Source organism: Sphaeramia orbicularis, chromosome 16 (assembly GCF_902148855.1).
Source record: "Sphaeramia orbicularis chromosome 16, fSphaOr1.1, whole genome shotgun sequence".
NCBI lineage: Eukaryota > Metazoa > Chordata > Actinopteri > Kurtiformes > Apogonidae > Sphaeramia > Sphaeramia orbicularis.
The window spans coordinates 31070993-31083644 of NC_043972.1; the positions used below are offsets into that span (position 1 = coordinate 31070993).

The 12652-nt window shown below is 36.1% G+C and overlaps 1 protein-coding gene across 4 annotated transcripts in view; it reads left to right on the top strand.

Moving 5' to 3' along the window:
* LOC115435915 (DENN domain-containing protein 3-like) overlaps positions 1-12652 on the top strand; it is a 29322-nt gene that overhangs the window by 8189 nt on the left and 8481 nt on the right. For 2 of the 4 annotated variants that reach the window (XM_030158542.1, XM_030158540.1), the window contains exons 5-18: positions 1049-1164; positions 1333-1457; positions 2192-2303; positions 3325-3444; positions 3520-3618; positions 3736-3855; positions 4713-4828; positions 4968-5123; positions 5232-5328; positions 6336-6439; positions 6681-6868; positions 7785-7947; positions 10192-10387; positions 10495-10663. In XM_030158542.1, the coding sequence (XP_030014402.1) occupies positions 1049-1164; positions 1333-1457; positions 2192-2303; positions 3325-3444; positions 3520-3618; positions 3736-3855; positions 4713-4828; positions 4968-5123; positions 5232-5328; positions 6336-6439; positions 6681-6868; positions 7785-7947; positions 10192-10387; positions 10495-10663 (1881 nt within the window). The remainder of the gene's footprint in view (positions 1-1048; positions 1165-1332; positions 1458-2191; positions 2304-3324; positions 3445-3519; positions 3619-3735; positions 3856-4712; positions 4829-4967; positions 5124-5231; positions 5329-6335; positions 6440-6680; positions 6869-7784; positions 7948-10191; positions 10388-10494; positions 10664-12652) is intronic. The other 2 variants (XM_030158543.1, XM_030158544.1) reach the window with 1 other exon arrangement.

Sequence of the window (12652 nt, forward strand, 5' to 3'; positions counted from 1 at the left end):
TTGTCGATTGTAAGACAGTCTCAGTTAATGTGTACAGCAAAGGTATGGGCACTGTTACTGCTCCACTTACTCCAGACGAGAGTTAATGACAGGGCTATAACATGATATTAAATACTAAAACATGTTTTTTGAGCTGTAAACAGAGTCATATGACTCATTGGTGATGAAATTGCAGCAAGTACACACAAACATTGATAAAAAAATTTAATTGTCTGCCTTTTGTAGGTGAAAACGGCTCAACGTGCTACTTCCTGTTTCCCCCTATTCCACATCACAGAGCTATAGTTTTAGTACTGATGTGAAATTTGTATAAAAAATAAAATATGAAAAAATTTCTGCCAAACCTACTGAAAGATTCTGCTAAACCTTTTTAAATTTTCCAATAAAGCTGTTATATCACAATTTGGAAACACAGGACTCAAAGGAGGGTCAATTCATCTGAGAATCAATTAATAGGTTTGTTGGTTTGAATCCGAAATAACGTATCACAGCACAGGGGAACTCTGGTAAGTTTAAGGGAACTGCAGGGCTTCACTTCTCTGTGGAAAATGACTAGCAAGAAAAATGGCACAAAGATTCTAATTGTAGTATACATGTAAATTGACATTTATTTTTAGGTTGGTTTTTCTCAGGTGTTAAAAGTCAAACCCTTTCAGAGCCTCATGTGGTTTTGCATAAGTGTCTTGTGATTCTCTGTCACACAGATTTCCCTAAACTACTCCTGTATCACATGATCCACACCTGCACATTCACACACCGATCACCTCCATCTGAGCCTCTTTCTGATCATGTGATGGGTGCAGTTAGACTCAGAACAGGGTTAAAGTTAATATTAAAGATGCCACCAACATTTGATATTAAATGGCTGTACAGTATGATGCCATAGAAACAAAAGGAAACTATTTAGGGCCATAGTTTAGCTCATCTCAAAGGGAGCGTGCAGTAAATCAAATCTAAATCCAGTCTAGATCTTGCGTAGTCTATAGCCACATGATAATCAAAAACTTAAAAAATGTGTGTAAATATGTACCTAACTCTTTTGTACCAGGTGGGCTCCAAGTAACCAATGAACAGAAAGATGAACAGTTCCACTTCCTGGTTTTCACTGATGTGTTTGGCAACAAGACCCATGGAGCTGTCATGCAGTGTTACAGGCCGATAATGGTACGTATGTGTCACTGTCAGGTCTGATAACATGTGGAGAACATAGTCGAACATGTGTCAGTACATGACATATCTACATCTGAATCCTACTGTACATACAACACTTTAGAAAATAATGTGCACTCAAACTAACAACTCATTTTTGGTTTTTGTTTCCTGTTTTTTCAGGATGGGACATCTCTCTACCAGAATGGAGCTGGATATTCTAAGTTTTCTAGGCTTTTCTCTCCCTACAGTTTCTGTGTCATATCTAAGTATCCATACTTCACAGCTCTGAGAGATTGTCTGTCATGGTGAGTGACCTAACACCAGTTGGAGGTTGATGGATTTCATTACATTTGTTTTAACCCGTTCATGCATACTGGTCACTGCAGTAGACATCTATTCTACAGCTGTTCTCTTGTATATTCATGGGTTTTCTTGTTTTAGTTCCATTTTAGCCAACACAGTGGATGCTTATGCACCATCCCATACACTGCAATTCATACCATTACTGTAACTTTGCTGTTTTTGATAAACTTGATTTGCCGTAATATTTTTTTGTGTAAATCAATTGCTAATTGTTATTACATTGTAATTAACAGTTTACTTAATCAAAAAGGTTTTTTTTATATTATCTCCATGAAGTGAGTAATAACTAGTATTAGAGTATGATAAAATGTGAGAAAACATCAGATTAGCTGCATGAAAAATGTTTTTATTTCATAGTTTTCACACAGTATATCAGTAAATACATGTGTTTTGCCTAAAAATGAAACGCATGGTGTCCAGCTGAGTGGACGTTTTTGTGACGCCATGAAAAATAGGTTCATAAAAAAAATTCAATCACATTGTTCTTTTCATGCTTAAAGAGGAATAAAAACACTCAGGAAAAAAATATTGACTAAGGTTTTCATAATTCATGCATAAAAGTGTTAAATCTGCACTTTCTTTCTTTCACATAGGATTATTAATACAGTATTCTCACATGTATCGTTGATTATGTATATGTCTTTTAATCTCTTGTTTTTCTTTCTTACCATTTCAGTTTTTTAATCCAGCTGAAAACTTGCCGTTTATCAGACTTAGAGGAAAGAGTGAAGGAGTTTGCAGCCAAACTGTCACTAGTGCCTATACCACCACCTGGACAATTACATTTAGTAGGTGTCTGCAGTTGTTTAATCTAAAACAGAAATTTTAATTTGTCAAATGCATGTGGGTCTGATCGAGCAAAAGTGAACATCAACATGAAAAAGTAAATTTGCACACATCATTTATCAAGTGGGCTCATTTTGTAGCTAAAGATCTCTATTTTATGGAACTGTTATCCTTTTTAAAATACTACTTACTCAGTATAGGAGAAGTCCCAAACTTTCTGCTCGGCTGCATTAAATTAACAAAAAGACATGCAAAAGACTGTCTATTACATTGAGAAATTAAAATTCTGAATGATGAAGTTTGTGAATTCATACACTGGTCACATTTAAAAAGACTATCTGTGAAGTGTGACTGAGAAATGAGACTTTATTTGTAATTTATCTATATCAGTATGGACCAGCACAAGTTGTAAATAACACTGTGTTAGTATTAAATACATTAAATAAAGCATTGTGATTATATCTGGCTTGTTGTTTTAAAAAATAAGTCAACATTTTGGGTGATGCATACAATGGTAAAGAGTCGTCCATGTGTTACTATGGCAACCTGTCCACGTGTTACCACATTCTCATGTCAATAAAACAGAGACTTTTCAATATTTTACTCCAAAATGTATTTTCAGCATAGATGAACATAATATCTAAAAGGTTTTGTCCTACTTGATATCAATTTCTGTCTGGAACTGCATGTTTTGAATGTTTGCGTAAAGCTTAAAACGTGTAAATCCACTTGTTACTGAGCAGTAATTTGACATTTTTCACCTAAAAATTGTATCTCCCCAAATTTTGTTATACATAATGTTAAAGTGCTTATAAATACCTACTCAAATATGTATAATACATGCTTTTAAGTTACTCTGCTTACATGACAGAGACTGTTGAAGCATGAAATGTGTCCACATGTTACCACTTGATCAGACCCATGTGCAAATGCCAGTCCACATATGACTGCGTAGTTACTGTAAAAATGCACAGGCTGATTGTTACTAGCGAAGACTTACTGACTTAACGTGTGTGCTTTCAGATGTTCAGCTTACGGCCTCTGACAATCATATTACCATCTGGAGAAGACAAAGATCACCCTCCTGTAGATTTAGACCTCCATTTGCCCTTCCTTTGTTTCAGGCCACAACAGCTGCTTCAGGTATGACACACACACACCTGTTGTGTTTGTGTTAGTGAAGTGCCACCTTGTCTCTCACTGTTTCTGTCTCTGTAGGTGCTGTCATGTCTTCTTCAGGAACAACGGGTGGTCTTATTTTCAGCCGACTGGGCCCGACTCACACTGGTAGCAGAGAGCTTCTTACTTTATCTGCAGGTCAGTTTATAATCAGCTGTTTAAACAAACCTTATTGAATAATGTTTTTCCTCTTTAGATTCTTTATCAAACCATCTGTTCTTCGGTCATTAGTAAACTCCTTCATCTTGTCTCCAGCCTCTGTCGTGGCAGCAGCCTTATGTTCCTGTCCTGGCTCGTGGCATGTTGGACTTCCTAATGGCTCCAACTGCTTTCCTCATGGGGTGCCACCTCAACCATTTTGAGGAGGTTGCTTCTGTAAGTACAACCATTACTCTTCAAAGTGTGTAACAACTGAAAACTAAACATATAATGAGCTGGAAGTAATGTTAAAAACTTTGAAAGGTATGATGGAGTCACTCCTTTTGCTTGAAGCTGGTTATCATACCAGAGTCCTGGGTCAATCCATCTCAAATCACTCAATAAAATGGCATTTTTAAACCTCACCCCCTCCAATTTTTTAATGAAATTTGACATTTTGATAATTCATAGCCAGAAAAGCCAAAATTTCAAATTTTAACTTTTTCAGACCAATGGTTTTCAAAATAGGGCAATTTAATTTTTTTCACTTTTCTACGAAAAGTAGCCTAATTTTAAATTGCTGTTGCTCAGCAACCACTGGTCCAATTTTAAAAAGCAAGGTACTTCTGTAAAGGGGACATTTGGTTACTTTTGCATTGGATAACCTTTTGATTTGTATTTTGACCTTTAAACTGACACTGTGGGACACGCCTGACCTCTTCGACACCATATGAAAAATGTAGCCCTATGTGTCAACTACAACATATAAAAAAAATTAGATTGCTTATGGTCTCCCCTATACAGAAATACCTTGCTTTTTAAAATTGGACCAGTAGTTGCTGAGTTACAGCATTTGAAATTAGGTTGCCACGGCCTTTTTCGCAAAAAAGTGCAAAAATGAAATTGCCATATCTCGAAAACCATTAGTCCGATTAAGTTAAAATTTGAAATGTTGGCTTTTCTGGCAATGAATTACCTATGCACCAGAGGAGGTGGGGTTTAACTCATTGGGTGAACTGAGATGGACTGACACTCCCACCACATTACAGCATCACTGAAAAGCCATTTAATAATAATCAATCTCTTTCATTCAGGAAACAGATGATTTGATCCTCATTGACATTGATAATGGGAATGTATCCACTTCCTGCTCTGAGACCATTGACTTACCAGATATTCCTCCGGCAGCTGCAGAATGCTTCACGGAGAGGTATGCACAACAAAGCCAAAAATATCATAGAATAACAAATATAAAGATGAATCACTATTAAACAGACACAAGACTTATAAAAGAAACAGTTCAGTTTCTCCAGTCTGAGCCAATGAAATGGTGTGATCGTGTTTCACAGGTGTGCGTCCTTGCAGTTACATTTTGATCTGGATCAGTGCCACCTTGCAAGCTGCACCGATATCAATGAACATCGGACACAAAGACGAGTCTGGCAATGCAACCTCAACCATGACATCCAGAAGATTACACTGGAACTGATTGTCAACATCTTCAGGTTCTGAGTACATTGTTTCTGTATCCAGCTTTGATGAAATGAGATCTTATAGAATAGTTCTCCTTAAAAGATGAATCCTCATTGTGCCCATGTATGTGTATTTAACAGGGATGTTAGTAACCATCTGAACTATGAGCACAGAGTGTTCAACAGTGAAGAGTTCCTGAAGACCAGAGAACCAGCTGAGCAACTTTTTTACAAGAAGGTGACCAGTCATTTACAGAAAATACATGCTTTAACTTGTTCTGCTGGTTTTTTAAGTGTAAAACTGTCCTGTGCCAGCAACTAATGTTCAGTGGAGAGATGTGTAATGTTGGCTTCTGGATACCGTATTACAGGTCTTAAAAAGTCTTAAAAGTCTTGAATTTACAAATCTGCATTTAATACCTTAAAAAGTCTTCAAAAGGTAATAAATTTGATATGGTAGGTCTTAAGTTATGTTCCCATAAAGTTGTTGGCTGTGTTGTGTTTAAATGTGTCTGGGAAATATCCAAGCTACAAAGAAAGTGACATTAGTCGACTCAGTTCCGCCTGTTCCAACCAGACAGTTTATATTGAAATTAGTTAGTTAGTTATTTGGTGTAGTTTTTATTTCGAGCACATAGAATCAGATAACAAAGAACCATACAACATGGTCAAACAAAATTTTTTGGCGCTCAAAAAGGAGTGGGAAGAATTGTAACTTAAAATTAGAATTGAAATTATGGACTAATTATCAATAACTTTGCAGCCTCCGGTGAGAAATGAACATTCAGCCCAACACATGTGCAGCTGTCAGTCATGCATGTGTTGCCTGACAAAGCTGACTTTGGGAAGTTTAAGGGATTGCTCACAAATGAAAAGTAAGCATGGGGTAGTGCAAGTTTAATAATGCCTGGTTGGAGAAAAGTCATTCTCAACATGGTTGACACAACTGGAAGGGAACGTGTTTGAATCTTGCTGGACCTTGTGCAGGAAATCAGTTAAACTCAGGACGATGGGAATCAAGGGATAGGAGAAAATAAATACATTTTCCCTAAATTCTAAGAGACACAAATTTTTGCCAGTATGGCCGTGAAAAGGGCATTAAATTCTGTTCTAAGTAGTCCTAAAAAGGTCTTAAAAAGTGTTAAATTTAACTTGTAGAAACCTGTAGGAACCCTGTAGGAACATGTTGACCTTAGCAGACGGTAGATACTGGGGTGTTTGCATATTACCATGACTGTGTTTTAGGTGCTGGAGACACACATCTTCCATTCCTTCCTAAAGGATCGTCTCAACAGGAAAATGGACAATTTTTCCCGTATGGAGCTCAGCACTCGCTCTGAAATGCATAAGTAAGTTACTAAAATAAAAATACATAGAGTTAAATTAACAGATGACATTCATAAAACATTTGTTCTGTCTGTTCTGTCCGCATCCAGGAGGTTTGTATTTCAGTCTGATTCTGCAAATAGTCTGCAACCGAAATAAAAGAAACAACCATAAAATGTCCTGGGTGATTTGTTCCTCACAAACAAGGAAGTGAAATATGAGAAGTGTCAATAAATTGTGTTATTTCTGTTCCTTGACCTCCAGGATGAAGGCCATGTTTGAAGTGTCACGCAGACCCACCATGCAGGAGATTCAAGCCCGCAGAAAGAGCTCTATCACAGAGAGCAGGCTCAGTAAAAGGTTAGGGATGAGCCTCCCCAACCTCGGAGATGATCAGACCCTCAGCTTTCAAAGAAACACACTGCTGACCAGGATCATGCTGTCTGATCCAGGTGAGACTACAAGATAAGGAAGGTTATTTATCAAAAGAGCAGACTTTAAAGCACTCCTCCATTAAATACATTTACACCTACTAAATGTTTCGAAGTCAGTCATGGAATATTTAGAGATGTGGCGTGTACATACAGTGAACAGCAGGTGAACTTGTAATTAATTTTTTTTTTTTTTACATATACACATATTGTGAAATTTTCAAAGCAGGAGCCACATTTGTCATACGTTAACATAAGTTAACATACGAACCCATAAAGACCCAGTGCTACTTTTGTGGTAGTTAAAATAAAATTTTCCCTATATTTAACCTTTCTTAAGTGATTTACCACCATTTATTGGAATATTATTCTCTTTAGGTTGACTTTTTCAGTGTAAATCATGTATATTCCAATATTTAATTCACTGATCATGTAGATGTTAATTAAATCTCAGAGTAAATTCAAAGATTATTTTGATCAAAAACAGAGAAAACTCAATAAAAAGTGACTTTTTCAGTAAAATCTATCATTAACTGAACATAAAGCAAGTGTTTCCATCCACTGCCATTGATCAAACTCCATGGGTTTTACTGGTAAATCAATGTTATAGAAGATGATGGTGTTTCCATGGTAACTACGGAGCCTCTGATTGTCCAACTGGGTCATATCTGATGACCATGAAAAGATGACAAACTGTATTTTACACCCATTGTTGACATGTATTAATAGGATTAGTGGCTCAACAGGTATATAACAGTTTAGATCAGTAGTTGGTTTTGGTTGCCAGTGGCTGTTTGGGTCTTTATGGGTTAAGCAAGTTATTATTCAAAGTAGAGTGGTTTCCTCATGTGTTACGACAGGTCTGGAGGTGATCCTAAACAAAGTGGCAGGAAGAATTTAAACTCTTTGCTTGCTTTCTTACCCTCTTTCTGTCTAGTAGCAGTGAGAACACCTGCTAAACCTGCAAAGGTGTTTAAGCTCCCCGATTTCCCAGCCTCTTTGTCCTTTCACTCGGTCCAAAGTTATTACAGCGAATTGATCCAGCAGCTTGGAAAGGCAATCTTCTCTGTTCAACATGAGAACTCAACTTTGCTGGCCAGGTATTCTACTTTTATTATTCGCTGCAATTCATCTTCAAAAGCAGTGCATCTACCCTGTTCACGTGTTGTCCTTGTCTTTATTTTTTGTATTTGTTGACATTCCGTCGCATTATCTCGACCTCTCGCAGCAGTGCAAACACTCGAGCCTCATATCCAGCTCTGAAGTCTTATTGATCTTAGTTTGAGAATTACATAATACACAGTCAGATTTTATAAGATCATTAATAATTCTTAAGAATGTTTTTTTTTTTTTTCTTATTTTTAAGTCTTCGAGGTAGTTATTTGATATGCACTTTAACCCTTTCATGCGTTAATTATGAGAACCTTAGTCTAGATTAGTCTTAGTCTTGGGTGTTTTTATTCCTCCTTAGGCATGAAAAAAATAATGTGATCCGAGTTTTTTTTTTCATGGAATTACAAAAATGTCCATGCATTTAATTTTTGAAGTATAGAAATGTGTTTAAAACCCAATATCAGAAAGTGATATGAAAATAATGACAGAAAAACATTTTTAATGCTGCTAATCTGATGTTTTCTCACATTTTAACATATTCTAATGGTAGTTATTACTCACTTCATTGAAATAATATGCAAAAAAATCCTCGTTTTGTCTTACAAATAACAACTGATTTACACTGAAACATGTCACTGCTGATCAGGTTTATCAAGAACAGCAAAGTTACAGTAATGGTATGAATGTCAGTGTATGAGATGATGCATAAGCGTCCACTGTATTGGCTGACATGGAACTAGAACAACAAAACCCATGAATATACAAGGAAACGGCTTTGAATAACTGTCCACTGTAGTGACCAATATGCATGAAAGGGTTAAATTAAAGAACTTACAGTGCTGCTGTTTTTTGTTTTTTAAGACTACTTTAGGTGTAAGAACTAACAACTACTCATCACATTTCAGTGTAAAGTTATATAGTTATTTTATATATTGCAGCTGCGTCACCATCAACACATTTATTTATAAAGCATTAACAAATCATAGGTATCAATATCAAATCACCACTTCATCTCTTATATACAGTACTGTGCAGAAGGTTTAGGCTACAAGTAGGTTTGTTGTGGAATAATATATTATATAATATATTATAATATACAAACGCATTTCTCAGTCTCTTTAAGAAAATACAACTCAGCATTAAAAACAAGAATTTCAGAAAAAGAACAGGCTGAAGAATCCAGTATTTAATGTGACCTTCCTCTGTACTTAACATGTCTCTAATTCTGCTGCACAGACATAAATGAGATAATGAGATTTACTGGACTAATCCTCTAGTGTTTTACACCAGGTTTCATTCAACACATGTCCAATGTTTCTGACTGTTTGGGTTACTTTTTGTCATAGGAACAGAGATCACACTAAATACTGACTGTTTCCTGTAGAACCCATCTTTTTCTCAAAGCTTTTAATGCTGTGCACAATATTTCGCTCTATTTTTTATTGTATTTAATAAAAAGATTAAGAAATGCATAATCTGCTCATTGCAACCACGTAAAAACAACATAGCTAAGAGTAGTCTGATACTCCTCCACAGTACTGTATGTAAGTTCAGTAATATCATGTTTCAGTTCCTCATGTGCACCTTTCAATCAAGTATTAATTCCTTACAGTTAGACTTAAACAGGGCACTTTCACAAGTCTTGAGAGACTTAAAAAGTATGGAATTTTGAAACGCTGTTTTCCAGACCTTGAAAAGTCTGGAATTTTGTGTGAGAGTCTTAATAAAGTATGGAAAGAAGTTTCTCTCATAGTCAAATTATAGAGTATTCCCAAAGGCCCATCATCTTGTAAGATAAGAAATACACGAGGAAAGTATATTAAAAACTTGATTTCACTTACTGGTCATTACTGGAATGATTCTATTGAAACTTATTTTGTGTGATATCAATGGAATTTTGTGATTTTCATATGATTTGAAAACGTTTTCAGTAAAACATGATTTCCAGCGAATTATCCATTCATTCATTCATTCATTCATTCATTCATTCATTCATTCATACATTTATTAAAAGTGTTTTTTCTACCACACACAACAGGTACAATGTTAACCAAAAAAGGAGACACACAAGTATAAAAATACATGCAGTCAAGGTCTTGAGGAAAAAATGGCAGTTTTGAAAAAGTCTGGAATTTTTATTTGGATAAAGATCAAGCACCCTGTTAAAGCTTTTTCAGTGTCTAAACTGTTTTCCAAAGCTTTGTGATTTGAATGACATCATTTCTCTGTAGATTCTACTATTTGCGTGGTTTCATCAACATGCTGTGTTCACGGCGTTTGGATGCTCTGAGTGATTTCCAGAACCTCTATAAAACAGACACAGCCATCTTCCCCACGCAGCTGGTCACATGGCTTGTAAATTCACTGCATCATGATGAGAGACATCAGGCCGACAGGAGACCTGAACTCAAGAGACTCATCCTTAAGGTGAGTCCTCTCAAGCCACTGTCACTTCTCAAGAGGAAGTTGTGTTTGTAGGAAGGTTCTTTGTCTTCATACATATTTCTTTTTTTGTTTCCCTTCACCTTAATTAGGTAAAGATAGACAATGAGAGACCTTTGGTGCAGCCTGATGATCATGTTAAGAAGTTTGAACTTCCCAGAAAACATCTTCAGCTGGAAGACTTTGTACGATGTGTCCAAGAGTCTGGGATTGTTAAGGACGTCGCAACCATTCATCGTTTATTCGAGGCTCTCACAGATGGTACGTCTGGTGATAATGGAGGCTGTTTTTAGTTTGAGAAGTCCTGAGGTCAGTCATTCATTCATTAATTCATTCATTACCTGAACCCGCTTTATCCTCACTAGGATCGCGGGGGTTGTTGGAGCCTACCCCAGCTACTTATGGGCGAGATCATTCAAATAGTGATAATTTTCCGGACAAAAATAAACCTCACAATATCAGATCTGATCGTGTTAATGTTTTTCTGAGTGCTTTGATAAGACATGGTCTTAGCTGACATGCAGAAGAGACACAGTTAATTATTTTCCACTCAAGCATTGTAGGAACATTTTATTAATTGATTACGTGTCTTGTTCCAGACATGGAGGAAGTAAGCAACTGACAAATGATTTGTCACACTCCTTCATACATACACATTACCCCCTGTACAGCATAGAAATGACGGAAATAGATACATGGTGCAAACAGTAGAGGGTAAAATGTTTGTTCAGTTGAAATAATGTTAATCAGCAAATATTTTGATAATTTGGTAATTATATCCCCAAAATCGAGTTTCAGGGATATAATGGTTTTACCCCAAATGCCACTGCCGTTGGATATCGTTTGTGTGAACACAATAACTAGGATAGATTTGGTTGGATTTCTTATCCCTTAATGACCAACAAAGGGGACCCCTAGTGGAAGAACCCTGTTGATTTCAGCTTCTCTATGAGTATTATAAGTCATTCATATGGGGGCGCTTTAGTTGAAAATCAGTTTTTTTGGACATAATCAAGCAATAATAGGCCGATTGAGATCAAATTTGGTTCATATTGATCTTCTTACAAGTGTTCATTTTCTCGCTACCTTCCAGAGTTCATATGGTGTCATTTTCATACACTAGGTAGAGTCATGTGTGGAAAAATTGGTTCTCTGACCATTATTCTGCCATTATCATGTCGATGTAACTCAAATTGAGTTCATATTGATTGTCTAATCATTCTCTTTCTTCGTTCCACTACCTTGAGTGTACATGATGTCATATTTTAACACCAGGTGGTGTGTTTTTTCCAAATGGTTAGGGGAGCTTCTGTTGAAAAATCAGTTTTTTGGATATTATTAAGGAAATAGTCAGGCAATCAAGCTCGAACTTGGTTCATATTGATTGTCCAACAAATATCTAATATGTTTTCTGACATTATTCAGCAAATAATTTTCTGTCATTGTTCAGGTCAGATATCCGTCATGTGAATGTGATAACTATCCCCCTTTAGCACCAACATAGATGACCTCTAGGGGTAGAATCTTATTGATTTTGGGTGGTCCATGACTATTATCACTTGTCTAAATGGGGGTGCTTCTGTTGAAAAATCTGCTTTTTTTTTTTTGGAACATTTTTAATAAATATTGTAGGCCAATAAAGCTCAAATTTGGTTCATATCGATCATCCAAAATTAAGTTGGTCTCTTTTGTACATTGTGTCATTTATTTGCTTTATTATATAGCAGAGGATTGGGGGGATTTCGAGGATACACCCTTGCTGTCGGCCCTCGACAGCGTAAGCCTCGTTGTTAAAGTCATTTTTTAGGTAAACACGCTGGTCATCTCTGCTTTTCACTTCCTTGATAGGAGAATTTGTTGTTGATTTTTTACAGTAATTAAAGTTGTGTCATTAGGTTTCTGTCTGTTGGTTTGATAATAAAAGAAAAGATATCCTGAGTCTTGTTAAGTGAAGTTTTAAAATATTTACACTAATAATGGGAAGATAAACTGTTTAGTTGTTAAAACATACTGATTTATTTTTACTACTATTTACTGCTATTTTTTTTTACATTTTTCAGCAGAAGAAAATATCCCATGTCAAATTCCATGACCTTAACATTTTTCTTTGCCTGATGGTTTGATATTCAGGCTTTGGTCATGGAACAAAATGACAGCCTACATTTGTTTCACGAATCTACTCTATTGTTCTGTTACGCAATGAAGTGTTACAGATCTAATTTGTGAGTTTAATTAGTCATGTGAATTAAA